This window comes from Patiria miniata, unplaced genomic scaffold, assembly GCF_015706575.1.
Source record: "Patiria miniata isolate m_02_andy unplaced genomic scaffold, ASM1570657v1 HiC_scaffold_5, whole genome shotgun sequence".
Lineage (NCBI taxonomy): Eukaryota > Metazoa > Echinodermata > Asteroidea > Valvatida > Asterinidae > Patiria > Patiria miniata.
Genome location: NW_024037072.1, coordinates 38,934,450 through 38,960,565, shown reverse-complemented (window position 1 = coordinate 38,960,565; position 26,116 = coordinate 38,934,450). Strand labels below are relative to the sequence as shown.

Genomic DNA, 26,116 nt, shown 5'->3' with positions numbered 1-26,116 from the left:
GTAGCCCATTCAGTGGAATCCACTGATCTCCCATGGGTCCCAGTAAAGAGAAGAGAATGTGAAGAAATTACAGTTTTAGAGGTGGGAGGAAAAGCCCAGAGGAGTATTCTGAGGAAAACCCACAGAATCAGGTAGGGCTTGTAAACCCAATCCACATGTTGGCCAAGGTGGGATTCGAACCCGGGTCACAGTAGTGAAAGGCGAGGAAAGTACCGCTACACCAACCTACATGTAACTCCCCAATAAAAAAAGTAGATCAGTCTTTCAATCAGCATTCAAAAAAACCTCTGGATTCTAAGCTATAAAGAATTGAAGTCATACATGTAAAGCATATCATTAGTGGAATTTCACAACCGCACATGTAGCCAATAGTTCTTTCCAACAAGAGAGGGCGCCATAACAATTCAATAGACAACAGGATCAATCCTAACACAGTGCTGTATGAATCACACTGTACTTTTCATTAAAAACCTGAACCGATTTTCTGGAAAAATCCTTAAAAACAGCTTTGCAACAGCCTTTTTTTTTCAAATTAAAGAATTCCTACGAGCATGCCATGTGATTCTGTGTGCTCGTTATCAATCTCATTAGAAAAACTGCACTGTGTTCTAAAGATAACAAACATTTACAAACATCAAAAAATAAAACTACCAGATTATTATGAAATACCTTACTGGACTGTAAGTGAATAACAGTCCCAAGCATCCTGTGAAATCATGGCACCTGGTGTGCTGTCATTTTCAAGAAAAGTGTAATTTTTTGTATCAATTTCCAACGATGGTCAGCCGACCGTCATTGTTTGAAATAATGCCCACAATTTACCAAATGTAGTAAGTCCACATTTTGTTTGCAATCGGTTACACATCTGTGAACGGGTGCTGCAAGCCGGCTAGTCTGGTTCCCTGATCTGACAATTCCCAGACATCTATAAATTGCCTAATTTCGTCTGAAGTAGGGTCAGCTAGGAAACCAGACTACAAGAACAGCATTTTTTTCTTGGTTGTTCCAGCATATAACTACGAACACAATTACATGTACATGTACTTCAAACAGGTCAGTGTAACAATGCTATAAAATACTAAAAACCTCCAAATCCATCCATTTCTGAAAATTACAGCAAAAGCAAAAATTACCTTTAAGTTTATCAAGATGTCTATAGTTACAAAACAAAACTAACGCGCAAAGAGATCAGTGATAATCTTACCAGCATATTCCTTGAAAGGTCTGTCATGAAAAGCTTCTTGACAACTTTCTGTAAAAAAAAAAAAAGAATCAAGAATTTCTTTTTAAGATTTAAATAAATTAATAAATGAGGTTATGCATGTCTACCCCGCACTAGTCTGAACACAGACTCAAAATTGCCGATTCTTACGGACAGCCATTTCATGCATTTAAAGTCTGATATGAGCCAGCGTAACAATTGTCAGACTGACTTATGGGCTCCGTGCACAACTACCCCCTCATCGGCAAGAAAGGGAGAGTTTTAGGAGACTGTCGGAAGAGATTCAAACGCATTGCTGATGACGCCTGACGCTCACGCAAAGACTACCTGTGCTTTGTGCATATTTAGAATAAAATAAGTTGGAGTACTTACGCTATACGCGTCTGAACCAGTACACACACGCAGTGTGTCCTGTCAACTGGGCTCTCAAAAGGGGTAAAAAAAACGCCCTCTCTTGTTGGCGCACGAAGCCCATTACGTAGGGGTCAATTTTGGAGGTTCAGAGATCACAGTTAATTAAAAATCGATTTATGTTAGTGGTTCTTCCATTCCTGCACTTGAATTGTGGCTGCAACTCTACTTTGTGTATATCAGATTGGATCTACATGTAGGCAGCTGAACGCCGGCAAGCGCAGTAGTTTAGTTGGCATACGTCTGCATTAATAAGTAAGCAGGGTGTAATAGGTCCGAGTCCCACCCAAATACATGTACGCCTGTAAAATTTTCCTAATTAACAAACTTTCGGACAGCACTATGAGTATATATACAAGTGCTTAACAAAATATTGATGAAGGGCAAAAACCAAATATTGAATTTATTTGTATTCGGCTATAAAAAAATCATGAAATGCCAAAAACATTAAAACTGTCCAAAACCAATTAGTTCAATTTCAATACAGAAACATATGGATACCGGTATGCATGCATTTACATGTACCTTACTAATACGTTTTTCTATATGGCCCCTTCCACATCCTAGGTCTAGGGCAACATCAAATTTCCTGGAAGACAAACACATTTCAAAAGTTATTGGTGGTGTTGCCAGAGGGGTCAGCCTAATTTGCGCCAGACAAGAATTCAATTCTCGTGTGGCAGATTGGTTCCCACCCCCCCCCCTCCCTTGTAGATTCAATAATGTTGGGACCAGGAACCAGTCTACTTCAGGCCGTATGTTTTTACCAACAAGCCAAACCAAAAGCTTTTTCCAGAGGGTTACACATGCCCACAATAATTAAAGGCACTTTGTTTTTCATGAAAATGAAAAACTTGAATGTGAACATTTTGATTTTGGTGACGAGTACAATATTTTTGATGAGAAGTCAGTAACAGTGAAACAACATTTCCACATCACTTTATTGATTCGGTACAAAATTGTTCCCTTACCTAGTTATGTCTTTTATTCTGTCTGCAACACGAAAAGCTACCTGTAACAACAAAGGAAGAGAAAAACCCCAGAGATGTAGTCAGGACACTTACAGGTCAAATCACAAGTTAGGCGTGTTATAAACACTTGGCCCTACTGACGTGCAAACTCAATAAATGTAACCCTTTTAAATTTGGCACGGCAATAGTATGGCACTTACAACCATTTGGTTCTGCAAATTGAGTTCAGCACGGCACCATACTTTGGCTCGACAGATTCTTGTTCATCGTTCCCAACGGCAGTGTTTAAACACCATGACATTGCCATGCCAAGCTCAGTAAACGCGGTGCGAATACTTGATGGCGCAGAAAGTGCGCAGACAATTTTAACAATGGCAGGCTACTCCGCTAGCATTTAGTATGACTATTAAGCTTGGCGTTTTAGAGCAACTGTCGTGCTATAGCCAAGCCACTGCAGAACTCAATTCAATTTAGTTCGGCACAGCAGTGGCACGTCGTTTGGAACATGCCTTAGGCCCTACATGTACCGGTACATGTAAGTAAAAGTTGATGAACAATGACAAAGGAATGCTTTCCTCAAGGTTCACTGTTATATTTTGTCACTTAATTGAAACTGGATGTCTTGAGTTTGACTTGTGATGAACTGCCAGGACTTGGTTAGAACTCTGCAAAATGCAACTTAAAATGGCCTTTGAATTCAATGATTAATTAGTGATACTTAGAGAAATTAATTTTTCTACAAAATGTGGATGTCTCTGCAAATATATCGATTGAATTCAGCAGCCATCTTGGAGGTGTGTTTTCTTATGGGTGCGTTGGAGTAGCTCACCTGGATCGACTCGGGCAAAGGCAGACAGGTTAGCCACGATAGCCGGGCTAATCGAACGCTCAACCACGGGCCATCACGATCCTCAAGTGACTTCCTTAGTCATGGCCGTAGCCACTGACAAAATGCCTGTTTCGGACTGGGTCTTAGTTTGGGATTTACTGTTTTTCAGTCAATGGCAAAACTTTAAAAAGTTGGGCTGGAATTGTAGCCTCAGAAGTCGCAAGGAACTCAATAAATAAGTACCTTTAGACTTCAAATATACTCGATTTTTGGGTCCACTTCAGATTTCCGCTGTCCGGCCGCCATATTTGTCCGTTTCTAGGAATGAACAACGCATGCGTGTGACTTATTTTCACTGACTCTGCTCCACGAGCAGGGTCTGTGGTGGCTGACCCGGGTGAGCCCCGTAAATGACGTCAGAGCTAAATCAAACAGCATGGGACTAACCCGAGTCGATCCGGGTAAGCTCAAAGATGGCTGCAGTGCAAACAATCTTTAGGATCATATTTTTACAAAATTCATTTTTGGGATATCAAAAAAAGGAATCTAATGACTTTACACATCTCAACACGCCATATATGAAATTAATTGCCTTAATTTGACAGAATAAAAACAACGAGCTATGATGGTGAGCTCTTCTATCAACTCATCATTGGCCGAGTTAAAATCCACTAATTCAGCGACAGTGAATAACGCTCCTTCGATCAATAGGGTTACCAAGATGCACACGCCCCCGTTTTTAAGAACGGGTGCGGCATGCGCGTGAGCGTGGCCTCTCATGCAAATATGGCTTCTAATTTTGTGTTTGTTCGGCGAATTCCAGTAAACTGGTAAAACGGAACGTTTTTCCTCACTGCATTACTTGCTCAGTCAACATTTGATAAATGATCACTTAAGACATAAGATGATATTGCAAGGTAATTGTGCCCAATGCACATCCCCAATTTATTCTGTGAAGACTCTCACGCTACTGTGCAAATGTCAAGTGCAGTCTTCTAAAAAAGTTAAAAGAACATTACTATTAGATTAGAAGCCATTTTGAGGTGAAAGTGGAACCACTTCCGCATTCATTCTCAAAGACGAGCCACAGGCGCATTTTGTTAGCCATATTAGTCGAAGGAGCCCAGACTGTGTGCGCACTACCTGAGCGTGACTCATGGAGACTGGTGCCCCCTCAGAAAATGGCGGTCACCAAATTAGTCTAGATATTTTAAATTAGATGCACAGATTACAACATTCTTGGGTATTCGCTAGCGACCGCCCTGTGCACCAAAGGCCACAAAATGTCTCTTTACCATTTACTTGGGATTGCAAAGATACATGTAGAACACAAACAAATGCAACCAGTGTCCGACCCAAACGCCTGCATTCTGACCTCATCTTTCAGGTAGTCATACACATGGGCATCCTTGGCTAATGCCGCCCTGTCCTTCTGCCTCCGCTTAGCTCGGCGGTCAAACACATTCATAATCCTCTCTTGGCCCGGACCAGGGGGATGCATGGAGCGCAGTGGTAGAACAACTGGCATCCAGGCTACCCGTTGAATCTTTGGTGAACTTGAATTGCATATCTGAAAGTTTTGTGGCATGTGAAACTGCTGTCTTGAAAAACATGATCTTTGTCGGACGATTGTTCTTTCCGACCAGCAGGTAGTAGAAGTTTTTTGCAATTGATGTTGGGAGCACATGTGCAGCATGCTGGAACTTCTGGGCAAAACTTGGCGACTGTTTGCACTCAGGAACTTGTGTAACCGACAATATGGTGTGCTGGATGTCATTGTGCCCCGGCAGTAATGGACGTGCCAGGTGCGCTGTAGTATACTGCACATACTGTTAGAGGCTCGAACAGTCATTGTTCCAATCTGAAATGAACAATAGGAAGAACATGCAACACTTGTCAAAATAAGAACCTGCCTAGAGTAACAAGATCCATCAGGTTAGTCACATAAACATGACCCAGACTACCCAGATGATAAGGCCAAACATTTGAAAATACATGTAGTGAAGCTTAGGTCCTGTATGGAATTTCTTTTCATTTTTTGTTTGCATTTTTGTGTGTTTACGATCATATATATGGAGGTGTCTGCGTGTAGTAAAGGATAAAAGGTAGTAATTGATGGTTTTCGAGGGGTTTTCCTCATTTTTCTTTAAAAAATATTAGGGCAGGGGCTGTCAAACTACGTAGTTAACTGGAAGCAGAACAATAATTTCTGTTTGGCCTAGGCTGCCTTTATCCACCTTTTCCTGAAATGTTAAGAATTGAAAGCTGTAGGGCCCTACTGTTGTATTTTTTATTGATATTTGCTATAGTGGCTATATGTACTTATCTGGTTAATTATCAAGTAAAATCAAATGAACTATGTAACCCTAGACTTCTACTTTCTACTACCTGCAATTGGCAGGGAAATTGGCAAATGGGAGTTTGTCCGAAATGACTGTAGGACTAGGATTCTTTTCTGAACGTCATGCACGCTCGACCATGATGTGGCTTCCATAGCAAATACAAAGTGAGAGAAAAAAGTAAAGATTTCAAATTCAGGAAACACAACTCTTAAAAGAGCCCCCCCCCCCCCCAAGTGGTCTTGTTTTGCCATCCGAAGGCGCGTGTCGGGCCTGCAATTTTTTTCTCCCAAACGACATTGACATACGCTATGGCATTTTGGACTTTTATAAAAACATGAGAAGAAAATATAAAATTAGAAAGAAAAGTTAATTTGAAAGTTATGAAATTTGGACTTTAGGGCCTATTTCCCTTTTAAAAAAAAATCCTCCAAAGGCAAAGCCTCAGGTTAGAAAGGAAAAAAATTCGGGTGCAAAACCGAGATTCAAACCCGCAACCTTGTGGTGCAAAATCACTGAATTGTCACACTGCTTGCTAAAAATTGGGAAAACAAATAATTAGGCCTATAATATACCTGCGTGCGTATCAAAAAAAAGTATCGTAGAGGGCGCTAAACAACCATGTATGCGGATGTCGTTTGGAAAAAGAAAATTTGCTGTCGGGCCACGGGCCTCGAGTCCTACGTCGTACATTCACGATGTTCATGGCTGTTTTTAATTCACAAACGTTAGAAATACACAGACTTTATGGTTCGGTGTTAAATTCAAACAATAAAAGCCAATTGTACGATATACATGTAGGCTATAGGCTTATACTTACAAGAATATACAACCCTGCCGCGCGCCGCCGGCCGTACCTGCGCAGGGTGGCGGCAGGGACACAACCACAACCGAAGAAAGTGACTTCTGATAATATATTCATACGTCACTAGCTATCTACATACCAGTAATGTCATGAACGTGAATTATACATTACAATGCCACGCGGATAAGGTGAAGCATGGAGGAATAATTCACAAAACGACTTGAGTCATAAAAAGTAAGCACCCCACTTAATTATGCGAAACTTGTCTTACAATTTAAGCAGTATTCACGGAACATTTTCACTAAGCGCCGGGTCCCACTTATTTAATCTAAGGCCAAAAAAAGGCTCGGGTTTCTGGTATGGAGCTAATTGCCCCAAAAGTGGTGCGGCGACGCGGCTTTTTTTTTTTTTTACTTTTTTTTTCTTCAAATGTCGGCTGATGACTGCAAATGGTGCCCAACTAAATTTAGTGCAAATATATGGGAGTCCAGAGAGGCAAAGCTAATACTTGATCGAAATCCCATCTAAAATCACGTTAAAATTGTGCAGCAGCAGGATTCCAGTCAAAGCGGAGACTTTTTTTTGGCCTAAGTGTGGTCGGATTCAGTTTCTTTCCGTTGGTTGGTAAGTTTTAGGCACAAAATTGAAATTTCTATAGGGGTCGAGGGAAATCTCGTCAATAGGGAATTATTGTAGAAGGAAAGCCAACTGTGTGACAACTAGGATTGTTGTTCGTCGACATTCTGACAGTACGGTCATTTTCGAAAGGATTTTTGCGCATAAGCAAGAGTTATTGTTTTGAAGACAAGAAGGGTGCTTACATCTTTCGATACCAAAGTACTCAGCGCCCCACTTAATAGCAGGGTGCTCAGATTTAAGTGTGGCTTAAGTAATCTCTTAAAGAGGTTGTGGAATGTTGACAGTCGTCTTTTTTTATATTTTTTTTTATTGTAGAGGCTATAAGAGAAGTCCATCATGGAGTAGACCCATATATTTCATAATGACAATTGAACTCCCTTTTTTGTAATGTGCGTTTACATTATATAAATCTGAAATTCATCCAGTACTTTGTTGGTCGGCGAGCGCATAATCGGAATTCAACAGTCGTCGGGTTCTTCATGCCAACTTCGTAAAATGGACGTTCCTCACTATGGTTGGCCGTAACTTAGGGCAAACACAAAAGAATGATCCACATTCCATTAATAAAATGCTGTGTAACTATCATCGGGCAGATCGACCGATCACGCCCAACAAATTTGAGTTACGACCTGACGTACATTGTAAGTGTCGTAACTCCGCGGATTCCACTCATCGCGAATAATTCCCATTTTAAACTTTTGTTGCATTGTAAATTTTTTCTTCGATGTGAAATATGTAGACTATATTATATTCTACATGTTTCATATCCAAGAAAACATTTCATTGTCAGTGGCGTCGCCAAGGGGGGACAGGGGGGGCACGTGCCCCCCCCTGGAAAACCTAGTGCCCCCCGAGTGCCCCCCCATCAAATGCTGGTGCCCCCCTATCCTCTGCAAAATTCTGCGCGTTGTTAAAATCATTACCTCAAAAATAGCAATTTCTGGAGATATTTAGCATCAAATGCGGCACCATTTTGCATCTAGCCCATCCTCCGTATGCGAAAATTTTCCAAAGGGGAGGGGGGCACCCCCTCCCCTTAGACCCCTCCCCCAGGACGGCGATCCGTATCCACCTAAGTGCCCCCCCCCCCATCAAATGCTGGTGCCCCCCCCCCTGTGCCCCCCCCCCCCCCCAGACTGAAAAGTCTGGTGACGCCACTGTTCATTGTGCCATAGAAGTGACAGCGTTACCTGCACCATGACAGCGTTACCTGCATGTGATAGCCCCACCATAGGCGATTGTGCAGTAGCATACAGATACAGATACAGAAGTTTAAAATGGGAATTATTCGCAATGGTGAAATCCGAGTCAACCTCGACCCCAGGGTGTCGAGCAGTACGCGCCCATCACTACCTGCTCTCTCACCCTGGTATTGGATCATTTGCATGTGCAAGATTTTTGAACACGTATGCAAATGAAGAATAGTCTGGTGCCTGCTTGTGCGTTACAGTTTGCGTTTGTTTTTGTATGCGGTGTCTGGGGTAAAAGCAGAGTCAATTCGTCGCAGCACGAGCATGGTGTGAGTTACGAAAAACACGATTTATTTAATTAAATTGTTACGATCTTACCGAGACAACATGTAGTATCACATTTCATATTAATATAAACAAATTGGGAAGGAAATGAGTATTTTCGAGAAGGCGTGGACGAATTATCGCGAAAATACGTACTGCACGTTGTGAATAACAACACCAAGTACACGACAAAAATCCATTACTAGCCAATTGCCGTATCGAATCAGGATATGCAGGAAGAAAGTTTCCTATCCAGGCTCAACCTCGTCCCAAGTGCTTACTTCATTTCCAACGTTGTTTCCAATAGTAAACCCTGGATAGGAAACTTCCTTCCTGCATCCAGATTCGATACCGCAATTGGCTAGAAATAGATTTATATCGTGTACTTGGTGTTGTCATTCAAAACGTGCAGTACGTGTTTTCGCGATCATTCGTCCACGCCTTCTCGAAAATATTCATTTCCTTTCCAGTTTGTTAATATTAATGTGAAATGTGATACTGCATGTTGTCTCGTTAAGATCGTAACAGTTTAATTAAAATGAAATCATGTTTTAGTAACTCACGCCATGCTCGCGCTGCGACGAATTGATTCTGTTTTTACCCCAGACACCGCATACAAAAACAAACGCAGATGTAACGCACAGGCAGGCACCAGACTACTCCTAATTTGCATACGTGTTCAAAAATCTTGCACATGCAAATGATCCAATACCAGGGTGAGAGAGCAGGTAGTGGTGGGCGCGTACTGCTCGACACCCTGGAAACGAGGTTGATCCAGGGTTTACTCTTGGAAACTAGGTTGGAAATAAAGTAAGCACTGGGGACGAGGTTGAATCCGAGTGTAAATGCCGCACGCAATGCATGCAATCGCGCAATTACTGTCCTGGCCTCATACATATTCATAGTACCGGTGCGAGCTTCGCGTGACGTGCATAAATTATGATAAGTTCTTTTCCTAGTTGTGAAATTGGTTCACAATTTAGTAGAAGTGGTTTAGTATAACACCAAATATCTCTGGCGCCCTCTAGTGGCGAAATATCAAAAATGATCTTGCAAAACATATTGTTCCCAATCTTTATTTTTCATATATTTTTTAAAACTTGTAAATTTGATCATTTCAGCATCAACCTCTTTTAAACATTAATAAAAAGATTTCTTAAATTTAGTAGCCAGTATGTTGTAATGTATCTTTCTATTTTTTTTCCACGGCCCTTTCTTTGGGTGGACAATATTTACTACATCATCTCACAATGATGGAGCATTATCACTGCAGTACATAGGAAATAGTGAAGCAACAGCTACATAGAAAAAAGACAAACCGGTCGATCACATTGTGTTCCGAGCAGTAAAATCGACCAGTTGTGCTTTCCCTATCTTTCTCAGAAAAGTTTTGAAGATGGCAAGTATTTCACAGAGTTAATTATTTGTGTTAATTTCGATAATAGGCATGATCAAGCACCTTATTTTGAATTCTTTTGTTTTTTGTTGTCTAATTTTTTTTGGGGGGGGGGGGGTGGGGGGAATTGAAACAATAAACTTTATATTAGCCTACATTATAGTTTCTTAACAATTGCAGATATGTCCCCAGCTGCTAGTCCGATCGAGTAACTAGGACTCGGATCGCTTTTTTTAACATTTGGACTTGGTCGCCCGACCATCATGACCATATCCAAATGTTCCGTAGAGTCCTTACTCGGATTAGGCCTACACAGCTGCCACCACGTGGTTCCGGTCATACTAATAAGCGTCAACACACACAGAAGCGTCAACACAGCGTCAACACCTCCAAAATGCATTGAAATTGAAAAAATCAGTGTTCAAACCGTACAGTATGGGCAGAAATAAAATTTTGGCTCAAAAACAATAGGATAAACGTCTGAAAATTGTAATTTTCTGTTCAAGAAAATTGGCTCTAAGTTAGTCCGAGTAACTTGGACCCAACTTATCGCCTTTTTAAAAATTTGGACATGGTCTGGCGATAGTAGGGTCCAAGCCCATTCCTCGACCTAGACAACACAGTCACTGACAGTCCCAAAAACCAACATTTTCCAACAAAAAACATCAGATTTCACCTTCAAAACGGCCTCCAAATTACTAGATATGTCACCTGAGGTACAAGTAGACATAGATGATTAAGATGGTTGTACTTAAGTTTACTTACGATCCGGAAAAAAAGTGAAATTTTCCGTTCAATTCTGGAGACCCCCTCTGCCTAGGTTGTCGTTGTTGTGCTCACGTTCAAAACTGCATGATAATGGCGTCTGACCTCGACCTCATGCAAATGTGGTGCGGTGCGCTTGCGCATAATGCACTGCATGCATACACGGCAGATTCCCCTGCGCCGCGCCGACGACTGTTTCCTGATGTAGAGCGCTGTGTAAGTTCGCGGTACGCCTGGGAGTCGCGCTGGCTAGCCAGGCGTACCGCGAACTTACACAGCGCTCTACATCAGGAAACAGTCGTCGGCGCGGCGCAGGGGAATCTGCCGTGTGTATGCTGCATTATGTGCATTATGCGCAAGCGCGCCGCACCACATTTGCATGAGGTCGAGGTCAGACGCCATTATCATGCAGTTTTGAACGTGAGCACAACAACGACAACCTAGGCAGAGGGGGTCTCCAGAATTGAACGGAAAATTTCACTTTTTTTCCGGATCGTAAGTAAACTTAAGTACAACCATCTTAATCATCTATGTCTACTTGTACCTCAGGTGACATATCTAGTAATTTGGAGGCCGTTTTGAAGGTGAAATCTGATGTTTTTTGTTGGAAAATGTTGGTTTTTGGGACTGTCAGTGACTGTGTTGTCTAGGTCGAGGAATGGGCTTGGACCCTACTATCGCCAGACCATGTCCAAATTTTTAAAAAGGCGATAAGTTGGGTCCAAGTTACTCGGACTAGCTCTAAGTGCAGCGCCGAAATCGGCAGCCATCAGCAGGTTGCTTCAGGGGCAGCGCAGACGATACCATTACGCAAAGGGGGTAATATCATTATACAATTAATCAACAGAGGGCGGTCGTTACGTGTGAACCCGTGTACAACATGATAATTTCATTACCTCCACACCCATATCTGAAATGGTGGAGTCCAAGCTCGGCGCAAAGCAAGATGGCCGATCACGGCAGTGCTGCTTTGGATCATTTTTTCGCGTGAAAAAAACTCCATTTTCGTAAACGAAATGTAACCTCTGACCCACCGAAAATCTCTTTAAGTCTAAACTTTAAAGTTCTAATCCTTTTTTGTCAATTTAGAATGCGTTTTTGCAGTGTTGACGGTGTGTTGACGCTTCTATCATGTGTTGACGCTTCTATCATGTGTTGACGCCGCGTTGACGCTGTGTTGATGCTTATTAGTACGACCCCGTGGTTCTGCTTCCTTCGTCATGTTTGTTCTACCCAGCAATGAACATCTGATGAATTTTGTTAGGCCGCGCCTAGGCCTACCTATATGTCAGGGTTTTTTTTCTTGAAATGTCACTCGTGACTCGGACTCTGACGTGACATTTGTGACTTGTGATGACTGGACTCTGACTCAGACATGACAATGAGAACCCGTCCCAAGACTCAAGGACTCAAATACAAGTCTGTGATTTACTAAACCAGAGGTGCAGAACTGAAGGTAGTGTTTTTTAAGTCGGGTATGATTTTTATTTTGAATTGATTTTCTAAAGGGTCAAAACCAGTCCGGGGGACCTGGCGGAGGCCATGGTGACAAGAAAGATGACAAGGTAAGGTACCCACATTCATTCAGAAAAACACAAGTATCCTTGCTACAAATGGTTGGTCTAACAAGGAAGCAGTTTGTATGTGAATCTTATTGGAAAAAAACAACTAGGGCCTCTGTTGATAAAATGTTGAATATTCATACCCTGTGTACTTTATTGAAAAGTTAAATCTTGTCAGTGTTTGTTTTGTGAATTGTATTCTTTGCCAAAGCGGATCTTAATTTCTTTGTGACTTGATTTTTTCTGCTCGCAAAACTATTGCATGCTCTCTATTTGAGCTTTCAAGTCCATCAAGAGTGCACAGAAATACGTACACATGGATTTTTAGCCCGAATTTGCTCCTTGTATTTCAGTATTCTCAATGAATATCAATTGCTGAGTTTGTGATTTTATTACTTTTGGGGGTTTTATTTCAGGATAAAAAGAAGAAGTATGAACCTCCTGTGCCAACGAGAGTTGGCAAAAGGCGGAGAAAGACCAAGGGCCCAGACTCGGCCAATAAACTGCCCAAGGGTAAGGTAGCCATGAGTGGTGAGGATTGTGATGTAAGAGAGGAATAGGCCTACTACATACATGTATGTTACCTTGAAATGGACATGATTTGAGCCCAATTGCAGAACTCTGCCAACCATAAGTGATGCAAACTTTGCCATAGCTACGACATAATTCTATGCTTCCAGTTTGCTTATTTTACAGGGTTCAACTTCAAGGTATTTTTGCTGTACACAGTGATTTTTGTTGTGAACATGTGGAGTGCCTTGCTTGGAACTATAAACCCTCGATATGCTGAGATCCAAAACCTGCTTTTTTATGACATTTCTCACATTCCATTTCCGTTTCACAGTAACCCCACACACTCGCTGTCGGTTGAAGCTCTTGAAGCTGGAACGCATCAAGGACTACCTCTTGATGGAAGAGGAGTTCATCCGCAACCAGGAGCGCCTCAAGCCGCAAGAGGAGAAAGATGAGGTACAAAGCACACTAGGCCGGTTGACACTTGGTGCAGAACATGAACCTGAAAGCAAATTTGTGATGTCCCAACCTGTGTTTGTTGAGACAATAAGAGCTAGCCCCATTGCACGATGCAGCTGTTGTATCGTGTTGCAGTCTGGGATCACAGACTCTTAAGCAGTTTGGCCATGAGATTTTTTGACCTGATAGATCTGGTAACACTGGGTAGGCTTCTCATTTTGACAAGTGTTCCGTGTTGTAGCGGGGCTTCTTATCATAATACCCTCCCTGAGCGTACCCTCCCTGAGCGTACCCTCCCTGAGGGGCCAGGGTTAATAAGTGAGGATGGGGCCGTGCATCGGAACTGGGTACCCCGAGTACCCGACCGCTGATTTCAGGAACCGGTTCCAGATTATGGGTTCGGCTACCCGTAACCAACTTTACGAATGTATTACATGTAGTAACTTCTCAGACAATGAAAAAGAAAGCTTTTGAATGTCATTTGTGGAGAATTTTCGAAGTGATAACCAGGCTACATGGAAAACCAAAAGAGATTCCCCATTTTATGTGGATTTTAACGTGCAACAAGTGACGCTCACAAAAGGTTGTAGTTTACGCCGTAAACTTACAAAGCCCTTCAGACATCTTCCGGGATTAGAAATGTAGGGTTTGGCTTCTTGTACGTGATTTACTGCAATAGGGTAGCCAGTTCCCGTACCACCCCGGAATGCACACCACTAGTGAGAATGGGCCCTCCTAATTCCTGATGCTTGTGTGTGATATTTCCGTTTAGGAAGAGCGTTCTAAGGTGGATGACCTGAGGGGAACGCCCATGTCAGTAGGTAGCCTAGAGGAGATTATTGACGATAATCACGCCATCGTCTCTGCCTCGGTGGGCTCCGAGTATTACGTCAGCATCTTGTCATTTGTCGACAAGGACCAGCTGGAGCCGGGATGCACAGTTTTGCTGAATCACAAGGTGGGTCCGTAACCAGACCAATAAGATGTTTGTTTGTTAGGTCAGACGTTAGCAAAAGTAAGCTGGGTGAAACTTCATTTCTAGTTGAACCCGCTTCCAGAAATGCTGGACGCTGCAATCCTAGTCAATTCGGAGGTTATTTTTGGAGTATGGTAGCTGTGAGTGGAACCAGGCACTGGCAAGTTCCACCAATAACAGACACGGATTGTACTGTAAACTGAACAGCCTTAAAACACTTGTGTGGCTGTGCACAGTGTTCCTGATGCTCGTTTGTGAAGCTGAATGAAACGAGACCTCTTAGTCAAGGTGCAAGCCAGTCTGCCAGCCAGCCAGCCAGAATGAACAATGACAATTAACATCCCGTAGTCATCTTACACCCCCTGTTTGTTGTAACGGGGTTGAGATTTGTCAGGATTTTTCCTGATTTAAGGACTTTTTTGGTCGCTATTTTTCCTGATTTTAGGATATTTGTCAGTATTTTTTCCTGATTTTGAGGATTTTTTGTCGGGATTTTATTTTCAGGAGGTTTCCTAAATTTCAGGATTTTTAAATAACCCTTTTTCAAAGCTGAAATTCCATATTTTTACAGTGAAGGAGTTTTTACCTATAAGAGTTTAAAATAGAATTACAGAAATCGGTGTTTTAGGGGTGCATAGACCCTATGTTACTCTGGGGTCCTCGGTGACTCTCAAAACCCTCTGCCGATTATTTCATTGAATTTTTCTTTCTCTTCCAATCTCACCCCTGTTGTGACCTACATGTGTAATGTCACTATATGACTTATTATTTGACTTGTGATTGATATGACTGCAACTCGGACTGTAAGTGGATGTAAGTAAGCCTAATAATTGAGACGGCAAAACCACACAAATTTACGTGAATTGTCATGTCTTACGAGTCTTTCAATTATTTGCGGTTGTTCTCACGATATTTTCAGGTTCTTGCGATTGTCGGCGTACTGAGTGATGACACCGATCCCATGGTGTCTGTCATGAAACTGGAGAAGGCTCCTCAAGAATCCTATGCTGACATCGGTGGTCTAGATCAACAAATTCAGGAAATTAAGGTTTGTGGCATCGCCAACAAAGAATGGAGAGCTTTTTCTACCATGGAGATTCATATCTTCAATCCAACTGCTTTGTTCAAAATGCATTCCCTGTGCTATGTTTGAGTTTCACGTTGAAAATTTGATTTTTGGGGGTTTTTTTGCATTTGCTATTTTCCTGGCAATGTAAAAGTTATTCAGTTTTGCATGAGACACGGAACGGGAAAAAATCCACTGACAGTTTAATAGTTGTTGAATGATTTCTTTACAAAATTTGAATTATTGGCTGCCAGACAATAATTTGGCTCTCGCAGGGCGGGTTATTTGTGGGCAGAATGAAAGCCCTTTTTCAGAGGTTTGCAGACGCCCAAAATCAGAATAAAGTAGTGTTTCGTTAAAACAAGACATACAAATTGAAAAGTTGTTGGGAGAAAACGAAATATCCATTTTTTGAAGAGCACGGGGTATGCAACCTTTAATAACTATTCACTAATTTGATTTATATCACCCCGACGCAAAATTCCATCTTATAATAGTTTATGCGGTACCCGCTGCTATGCACATCAGATTCGAACCAGCCAACCGATCCCGTTAGCTCGGTGGTCGAGTGGTAAGACATCTGCACTAGAAAGCAGGAGGTCGTGGGTTCGAGTCCCACCCGAGTGATTTTTTCCAACTTTCACTCGGGAGGTAACACACTGAGTATACAGTGTTTAAACGTCTGTGATGGGCAAAACTTAATTTGATTTATATCACCCCGACGCAAAATTCCATCTTATAACTATTCACTCAAAAAACGTTCATCTGAAAGGTATTGACTGAAATCACAAAGAAGTGGTAGAAAATCAGTACAACGTTCTTAATATTCAGATTTGGTGTAGCTGAAATGATGTGTGTGAACATGGGTGACATTCTTGCTATCATGTTTAGGATGTAGAAACTTCCATTCATTGTATCTTCCATATGATACCGGATACAGGAATCTGTTGAGCTGCCCCTGACCCATCCAGAATACTACGAAGAGATGGGCATCAAACCACCCAAGGGAGTCATTCTGTATGGTGCACCTGGAACTGGTGAGTCAACCCTACAGAGTATTTAAATGATGGAATTTGCATCCCGGAGGTGCAATTTCAAAAGGGGGTATTGCCCTTTTCAGGCGTATTTCATAAAAGATGGTAAGACGTCTGTACTAGTAAGCAGGAGGTTGTGGGTTCGAGTCCCATCCAAGTATGCTTGTGATTTGTTTTCTCATGAACCCCTCGGAAAACACTAAGCATACCGTGTTATATAATATGTGAGAACTGGGCAGAGGTCAAAATAGGGGTGTTTGAGAATAAAATATTCCTTACAATACTGTTTGTTGCCCTTCAATTGGACATTCTATAGACAAGTTATGGCTGTTTAAAGTTTGCATTTATCGACATGTCAAAAAAAGTGAAATAATGAGAAAAAGGCCTTTAAAGTTTCCAGTTTTATAGTTGTGAACATTAAAGATGCCAATTGTTTATCCTTAAAAACGCTTCTTTCAGGATTTTTGTACTATTTCTTAAAAATATGTGCAGTAGACGTCACAGATTACAAATAGCACTAAATCTGAAAATCGAAAAAACAAATCGCCAAATTCAGGGGGTTTTTTTTGCATTTTTTTTTTACCTCAATGGCCTGTGTCAGTTCCAACTCATTTTGTTAAACGCCTCACTTACGCCAGAGAAGGGCAAAACCCAATATCCCATTTTTAACACACCCTGCAACAGAATGAACAAACACCTTGAAATACCCACTGTGGCGCATGACCGAGTCCAGGGAATTTTTTATTTGGTCAGTCCAGTGGTTTTATTTTATTCTGTTGATCAAAAATATGTCAAATACTCCATTTGAATTCCCATTTGACCAATTCAAATGTGCATCTGTATGAACTGCATTATAATGTTTATCTTTATTCCATTTGCAAGTTAATTGACTTGACAATTAATTTGCATAAACCGTTCTGTTATACATATGTAGTCATTTTGTGTTCAATTTAAAGTGCAAATTTGTTAGTTTTTTAATTCAACACCTGTCTTAAAAAGACAACTAAATATCCAGAAGGAAATAAAAACATCCAAGATTTGAGTGGGCTTTTCCTAATTCATTTCAATAAACTACATCTTCCAATCGCTTCGTTGATTACAGGTAAGACTCTGCTGGCCAAGGCAGTAGCCAATCAGACATCGGCAACCTTCCTTCGAGTCGTCGGCTCCGAGCTGATCCAAAAGTACCTTGTAAGTGCTGTAGAAAGCTACATTCAACAAGAGCCATCCCTACTCAAATTTGCAGTTGAAATCCTTTGCATACTTTCCTGATGTCGATCACTTGTAGTACTATACAAATACAAATGCATTAAGAAGCCTCATTAACCCAAACCCTCCTCAATCCTCCACACTCATTTTTATTCACACAAAACATTCCAATGTACATTTGTAAGTTTCACTTGCCAAAAAAAAATCATAAAAATAGCCATGCCCCTGCACATAAGGAATAGCATCTAGCACGTGTTTCTTGACTGTTTTCCAATGGTGCCCTGCGGAAATGGCCTCTCCAAATTCTTGCCTAGGCACATGTACATGGGAAATGTTCCTATTTAAATAAATATCTTGCACCTGGAAGACCTGATTGTATTACAAGTAAGTTACTATGTTAAATGAATTGTAAAATTGAAAACACTTGCTGACAGCAAAAGCCACTACTTCTTTTTGATTGTTTGCAAAATGCTGAGCGTATGTGCTTGCATGTCTCAGAATTTGCATGTTGGAATATCACTTTTGAATTCGGCTGGTTGTTTTTTAATTCTGACTATTTAGGGTGATGGTCCCAAGCTGGTCAGGGAGTTATTCAGGGTAGCTGAGGAGCACGCACCGTCCATTGTTTTCATTGATGAAATCGATGCCATCGGAACTAAAAGGTTGGTAGTAATAGTAGTGGGTAGGTTGTGAGTAAGAGTGGTAGCAATACTGGAATTCGCTGAACAAAATTAGTAGCCGTTTTTGCGGTGGTGCCACGCTCACGAGCATCTTGGTAACCCTATTGGTCGAAGGAGCCTGGAGTGCCTGCGTACTACATGAGCGCGACTTGCGCAAGCCTGGTGTCACTGAAGAAAATGGCTGTTGCCGAATTTAATAGTCTTCACACATTCACACCTTTTGACTGCTTGCACAAAACTTCCCCTGACCGCATTGCCGCTTGACACCTGACATTTTTGTTTTATTCTCGGTCAGCAATTTTTTTTTCCTAATTTTCTGCACTAATAGAGTCTCTCAACCATGATCCAGACCAGCGATGAATTTTACCCTTGCAGAGTGTTGGACCTGTGTACATAGAAGCCATGTAGGATTCCAGCCTGTTTGATAGGAGTAACGTGAATCTCAGGTTTCAAAACGGGTCCAACACAGATTCTGTTATCATAATATTAATAATAATCTGGTGCTTATATAGCGCTTTATACCAAAGTTCTCAAAGCTCTTCACAATTATTACCCCTGTTCATCAGGCCATCGGACCAGTTTTTGAAGCAGCTCGAGATCAGCGCATTCTGGTCTCTACCTTCACAGGTACCCATTTATCCTCCTGGGTGGAGAGAGGCAGTTGTAGTAAAGTGTCTTGCCCAAGAACACAAGCACCATGTTCCCCATCAGGGTTCGAACCCACGCACCACGGCACGTGAGTCGAACACGGTAACCATTGGACAACAGGGCTCCATCATGTGATGGCTGAACCGTTGAGTTGCCCTGTGCCTGGATTGCAAAAATCCTGAATCTTTCCATTCCAAGCAAGTATTAAAAATCACCCATTTCGCTGTAAGTTAAACATGTGTACACATTCATCTGTCACTGTTCCCAGGTACGAGTCCAACTCTGGCGGTGAGCGTGAGATCCAGCGTACTATGCTTGAGCTTCTGAATCAGTTGGATGGGTTTGACTCGCGAGGGGACGTCAAGGTCATCATGGCTACAAACCGCATAGAAACCCTGGACCCTGCTCTCATCAGACCAGGTAAGGCAACAACAAGCATTACTATACCTCATACATATTCATGATCGAAAGCCGAATCCTCACTGGTCCGTTCACCATCACGTGCCAGATGCTATTTTTGCTGTTTGCCAAGCGTGCGCGCGAGTATTCACGCACAGGGTAAAATACGCATGCGTAGTAGACTGTCGCACGGTCTACTACGCATACGTGCTTTACGAAGCAATCGTGGAACTGTCTGACGGGTGTAGTACGCACGCGCAAACATTGCCCTAACGCTGCACATTGCCCTAAAGATGGTTAATGGTAATTAGCCTGAGTTCAATGATGCCAACGTTAACAGGAAAATGTTGTGGACAATAAAGATGCCTCCACTATGTGATATGGTGTTTTTAACTCCCTCACGGTGCATAGCACCTGTGGCTGCACCTCGGGTGCTATACGCCCCTTGGTTGTTAAAAACGCCATATAACACATCACAGCTGTCATTAGTTGTTGATTATAAAGATTGTACAGCAACCTTATGTAAGGACAATTTCACGTGAGCTATAATCATACAGTAAACTAACCTATTAAGTAAGCACTTCTGCCAAGTTTCTCAAAACCTTTCTGATCTACACTACATCATCCTCATAGCTGTTGCCATTTCTTCATTAATGTGGATGTTATTTATGCTTGTCTATACCAGGTCGTATCGATCGGAAGATTGAGTTTCCCCTGCCGGACGAGAAGACTAAACGTCGCATCTTCAACATCCACACCAGTCGAATGACACTGTCCACTGATGTCAATCTAGACGAGTACATCATGGCTAAAGATGACCTCTCTGGTGCTGACATCAAGGTAGGAGCTTAGATTTATGCAGACCTTATTAAACTGCTATCATTCAGTACATTTGGTTATCAGGCACAATTCCTAAAGCCTGGTACATACGCGAAAGCATGTGCGAAGCGAAATTCATGTCGTCAACAATGGTGGACGCGCTTTGAGTGTATTGTTGACGTCACAAATTTTGCTTCGCTTTCGCGAGAAGTATGAACCGGGCTTAACGAGAATCAAAAAGACCAACAGAGTCCAGAATCGCTGTTCTCTCCCAATGGTCCTTACCAATGGCAGATGCATTATGTCAGTTATTGTACAATAGTTGGCGAAGTGCTTCCGCCATTACTGGGGGATAATCATAAACCTACAGCCAATTAGTCATGTATAGTCTATAGACCAATCTGAGCACGCTATTACTGTTCACGCTAGTGTTGTGCATCTGGTCGGGTTGACCAGGCCAAACTGACCCGAAACGTTATAGATATAAACCAAATCCGAACCGAAACCGATCTGAACTCCCTAAAGCCGACCCGACAAAAGTGTAATGAAAACCGACCTGACATCAAACCAATCGAAAACAAACCTGAATATCTGGCTTGGGCACCTGTGTCCGCATTTTGTGCATGAACTTACCGTCGTCGCGTGAAAATCATCGTCTCTCAGTAACTGAATCATACCGTACGGCACTCACTGGTGGCCTGCTGGTGGGCCTACATGTTATAGACCGTGCGTGATAGACCGCAAGTCATTTTGGTCGTACTGGGCACAGTGACTCTGCAATAAATATTGCACCGTGTGGATTTCCGAACTTTTTCAGTTTTTTATTATCTTTTTTAGGTTTATTTCCGTTTTTTCAAAATGGCTTAACCGACCCAACCCGACCTGACCTGAAAATCACAAACGCAAAACTGAAACCGACTGAAATGATGGACAAACCGACCCAACCCGACCCGACCTGAAGACGGTGTCGGTTTTAAGTCGGTTTCGGGTCGGGGTTGCACAACACTAGTATTGTCACAGGCCCCTTCAATGGCCAATTTACAGATTACCCGAACAATGATGGATTATCTGAATATTAGCCGGCACAGTGCTTTTGCCATTGAAGTGGGCCTCCTTGAATGGACATGTCAGTATAGGCTGCTCTGAAAGGTCTACTTCCAAGAGCCCTTTGGATGCCTTTGAAGGTCTCTTTCAGTGGTCTCCTCCCACTCTCCTTATCTTATACCATTGAGGGTGCACAGAGCCCATATGTGACCTGTTCTGTCAAAAGCAGACGCTTCTGGGCAGAGGTTGAAATTGAGATAGGGCCAAAAACGCTGTGGGGTGATTGTTTTCAATTTTCTAATTTTTGCATATTTGTAATCCTGAACATGTCTAAAATATACTATAAAAGTTTGAAACTGTAATGTGAACTCTAAATATAGTATTTTTGATGGTTTGTTAAGGTATATCAGGTAATATCGTGATATCGTGTTTGTGGCCATTTTCTCCGTTTTCTACTTTTCGACACAATGAACTTCAAAATAGCATAACTTTGCCCAGGAATGACAGATTTCAAAAATTTAACCTTCTTTTAAAAGGAAAATGTACATATTTTAACAATATGCAAAAACCTCATTTTTGACCTTATGCCCAGAAAAGTCTGATTTTGACAGAACAGGTCACATATGTTCATGAACTAATGCACATACACTGGAGATCTTGGACGTGTCACACATCACCACCCTCTGTGTCTATAGAGTCCATAATGTGTAATTCATGGACAAAAACCGCTCTTACACTAACAAGAGATAACACTTACCTACTAAACCTTCTGTGTCACATTTAGAGCAGTCGCCGACTTCTCATCAGAAAAGCTGTTGTAACTTACATGAAACTATTTTAGTATCACAGTTAATGATTACACATTGTGGGCCTACTATCACACAAAATGAAATCTCTATTCAACCAAGGTACGTGACAAACAACAGAGTTGTCATAAGTCACCAGAACTTAGCTGCCAGTCACCCGTAAGTCGCTCACAGTCATCTAGTCACAATGTATCCTGTCATTTGTGATCGGACCTGAAATTTGACTTGTGAAGCCACATATGATTTGAATTGTTATTCATAAATACCTAAGACACTTTATCCATTCCCATTGGTTGAGAGCCCATAAGTGGCCGGTCTTAAACAGAAGATAAAGACATGGCTGTCTGGTCTTGAACACTTTTCCAGTGTCACATGAAATTTGGGCTCCTATGAAATCCAGTGCCTTTTTATTGTTTTATTGGTTGAACGTTCACAATCCTCATGTGGGCATGTGCAATACTGCCAGAGAGTCAGTATTTCATAGTCCTAAATTCACAATGCACTCACTTCAGCTGCATCTGCGAGTCATCGCGTAGTATGAGGCTATAGAGGGTTGTTTCGAAAATCAGAAAATAAAATATAATTTATTTTCAAAATCTTTGGAATTTTTAACTTTTGACGTGTTTTGACTTTTGGACTGAAAAGTTTAGATGTTTTGACTGAAAAGGTATTTATGAATGGGAATAAATATGTGCTTGGTCGGTATTAAACACTATTTTTGGAGCCTGGTTGGAGTCTGGAATGCTGATAATTACCTTTGGCAATTCCAGACTCCAACCAGTCATAAACATAGTGTTTAACACCTCCCCAGCACACATTTATTCCCTTATTAACACAATTACAATTCTAGCGCTACATATGCATGTTTACTCAATTCTTTTGTCAGGCTATCTGCACGGAAGCAGGACTGATGGCCCTGAGAGAGAGACGCATGAAAGTGACCAACGAAGACTTCCGCAAGTCTAAAGAGAATGTCTTATACCGCAAGAATGAAGGCACACCAGAGGGGCTTTACCTATAATCTCAAAACTTCTCTAATAACTCAAAGATTAATACATGTAGTTTGGATATGCTAAAATTTCAATAGCAGTAAACAAGAGAACGTCTTTCCTTGATAAGATACTAGGGAAAGCCGTCTTTCCGAGGTACGATATCAGGGAAACATGTCTAACATTTTTTCAGTATTCCATCTTTTCAAGATAGTTATCAAGGAAACACAGAAAATCAGTTGGTCACTTTAAGCTTCCGTAAATTTGAGACACTGAGCATTGTAGCTTTATTCAATGTTTCTGGGATCTGGAGTCTAACCGACTATAATTTAGGGTTTAATAGACAGACTTTTCTAGAGCATTATCACGTTAAAACAGTTTTGTGGTTTCCTTGTACGCCATCTAACTCATATGAGGCCAACATTCATCCGCGGACAAATACAACAAAAAAACATCAACTTAAAATTGAAAGGCATTTACGGAAGATGAATTTTCAGTTTTTAGTATGTAAAGTAAGAGTTAACACATTCATATCAAATTTAGGGTGAGGCTGTGAAAACTGAAAATGTCAACTGAAGGAGGAATTTGGCCATTAATTTTTACAAAGACAATAATCTGATGGCTATAGTCTTGTTTTCATATCTGGTGTTTGATTGCTTTGATATCCCACATGTAAAAAAAAGCTTTACATGTCACATTTTGTAAAACAATACTGAAACCGCATACAGGAAAGATATACAAACTTCTTTTTCTGTCCCTTTTATTGTCAATTGTTTATAATATTACATGCAGTGTTTTTTGTTAATGGGATATTTCTGTTTCAAATGTGTACAAGGTTTGTGCAAATAATAAAATGTAATTCAATGTTCAAACACCAATATCGAGATGACCGACTTATATTCTTTTTGGCGTACACTCTAATGGCAGTTGGATCAATCTATAAATTCGGGGTCCACTTTTGTTGCTGTCCTTCTGACATCTGACAGCTAATCTTATATAATTCTGATGTACTTCTTAAAGATGCAAACCCTGTGCTCTTCAAAATACGAATTATCAATTTGGTACGCTTTGTTTTAACCAAAAATCTACATAATTTTGGTTTTTAGCATCTTCCGCACTCTGAAAAGGGAATTTCATTTTTATACCCACAAATAAACCTGCCCTTTGCGAGCCAAATAACTGTCTGGCCAATAATTTTTTTTTTCCTGAAGAAATAATTCAATAACTGAGCGTTGGTGGATTTTTTGGTTTGATGTCCCTTCAAAAGTGAATAACTTTTATATTTCTAGGAAATGAGCAATTGAGAAAAAAAATCTATTTTTCGTGGTGAAACTGGAAATAGCACGCATTTGTCATCAAAGAGTGATTATAAATAGCAAACTACCTACCCAACAAATAAAACAATCATTTGAAGTCATTCTTAATGATACTCGATACTCGAATAGTAAATTTCGAAGTACCAAGGTAACAGGGACAGGAAAAAATGTAACACTTTGGATCCTAAATTCGGACACTTATCCAGTTTGCACATCGTCCTTTTTTTTGGGGGGGGGGTCAACTTTTTTTTGGGGGGGGAGGGTTTCAACTTGTGGTGAAATCTGGTGTTTAGTTATGTTTGGACTCGCTGAAATACAGATCCATTATCTGTACTGCGCATGTCTTTGCACTTAAAAGGATGAGAATTCTGACACAGGTTGACAGCAGTGCAGTCAAGGTGAAAGAGACCGAAGTTTGTAGAACACCGTGTTCGTACTATCCCAGGCGCGGCAGCGTATATCTAAAGAGGGAAACGGACCCATTGATCGAACCTAGTCATCCATCATGCTTTCACACAGTAGTAAAAAAAGAACTTGCTTCATCGAACAATGGCTGCAGTTTGTTTATTGTCTGCTCCTGATGTCTACACGTGTATGGAACCAGCAGTGGGAAAATATTTGCATTGCTTGTGGTTTTTGTAATCCGACGGGCGATGGAAGCCTTAATTTTGGGCCATTTGTGGTACTGAGGGAAGTGTACATTGTACTTTCAAAAGTTGGGGTCCTCAAGGGCCAGGGCTCGATTAAGGGCCGGGCGGCTTATTATTAGTTGTTGGAGATAATCGGCCTGAGGTTGTAAATTGCTAAACATCTAATAATCTTGTTACGCTTATCGCTCCAGTTATTGTGCAAGGTGTCAGAGTCAGAGTGGGGAACATTAGGACTTGATCGTGTTCTTGATAAGAATTAAACTGCGGCTGAGCGGCATTTGTAAGGTCGTGGAAAAAATTAGCCCTGCCATGATACATGACAAGAGTGACCCAAACCCTCAAGGAAAAACAGAAGATCTTATGTTAGATAAAAATGTCAATGTTATTTAAAAAAAAAAAAAAAAGTTTTTTTAAATGTGTACTTAATTAGTGCCTTATCGGCGCGAAGGAATATTTTCACTCAATAATCCAAAGTATACAAGCAAAGTGCATTCTAATTCTATCCAATACCTTTACTACCTACAAAATCTTTCGACAAAATATTCAAAAATGCAACTCATGTGCGACTCTCAAGTTTAGATCCCCCTTCCCCTGGCCTCAACACTACCATCAACCGCGAAAGGAATCTAAGTGACTCGCTGGGGAAAGTGCTCTGCATGGAAAGGGAAAATCGATGCGTTCATTTTCCTGCTTTTATTCTTAAGAAAAAAATAGTGATATTATTAAAAAGGTCCTGAGGTTTCTCCTTTCCCGTCACCACAAGTTCACATCCCTTTCCCCCAGTTACCGTACCGCTGGCCTCCTGTCCGCAGTTTTATGATTTCAGACGCCCCGCCCGCAACGTTTTTACTGGCTCAAAGTTTTGCCATGGTTCTCATGCTTGACTGAAAGACCATTTTTGTCTACGACTACAGCTGTTCTATGCTGTCTACGACTATGGCTGTATTCTACACAACAATTGAATGGCAAAGCCAAAGCCGTTGCCACAAAATACCGATTAATGGAACGCATAGAGCTAGCTGAACGTGACATCGACCCGGCAATCCACACAGCGC

At 41.3% G+C, this 26,116-nt stretch overlaps 2 protein-coding genes across 2 annotated transcripts in view; one reads left to right on the top strand and one right to left on the bottom strand.

Moving 5' to 3' along the window:
• LOC119740389 (arginine-hydroxylase NDUFAF5, mitochondrial-like) overlaps positions 1-6,676 on the bottom strand; it is a 94,917-nt gene extending 88,241 nt beyond the window's left edge. The window contains exons 1-5 of the mRNA XM_038215668.1: positions 6,593-6,676; positions 4,809-5,294; positions 2,605-2,645; positions 2,159-2,222; positions 1,205-1,252 (exon numbers count right to left, since the gene is read on the bottom strand). Coding sequence (XP_038071596.1) covers positions 1,205-1,252; positions 2,159-2,222; positions 2,605-2,645; positions 4,809-5,285 — 630 coding nt within the window. The 5' untranslated portion in view covers positions 5,286-5,294; positions 6,593-6,676. The remainder of the gene's footprint in view (positions 1-1,204; positions 1,253-2,158; positions 2,223-2,604; positions 2,646-4,808; positions 5,295-6,592) is intronic.
• A 3,315-nt stretch (positions 6,677-9,991) lies between these two features.
• On the top strand, positions 9,992-23,973 carry LOC119740525 (26S proteasome regulatory subunit 4). Its single transcript, XM_038215866.1, has 12 exons — positions 9,992-10,129; positions 12,400-12,456; positions 12,870-12,966; positions 13,298-13,422; positions 14,198-14,383; positions 15,321-15,449; positions 16,408-16,504; positions 17,604-17,692; positions 18,272-18,372; positions 19,307-19,458; positions 20,123-20,277; positions 22,993-23,973. The coding sequence occupies exons 1-12, from the start codon at positions 10,127-10,129 to the stop codon at positions 23,125-23,127; spliced, it is 1,326 nt and encodes a 441-aa protein (XP_038071794.1). The 5' UTR covers positions 9,992-10,126; the 3' UTR covers positions 23,128-23,973.
• The last annotated feature ends 2,143 nt before the right edge of the window (positions 23,974-26,116 follow it).

What these genes read in the sequence shown, in the direction of transcription:
- LOC119740525 (XM_038215866.1), top strand. An exon ending in CGCAAGAGGAGAAAGATGAG is followed by an intron (nt 13,423 to 14,197) that starts GTACAAAGCACA and finishes ATTTCCGTTTAG; the next exon opens with GAAGAGCGTTCTAAGGTGGA. An exon ending in AGCTGATCCAAAAGTACCTT is followed by an intron (nt 17,693 to 18,271) that starts GTAAGTGCTGTA and finishes CTGACTATTTAG; the next exon opens with GGTGATGGTCCCAAGCTGGT.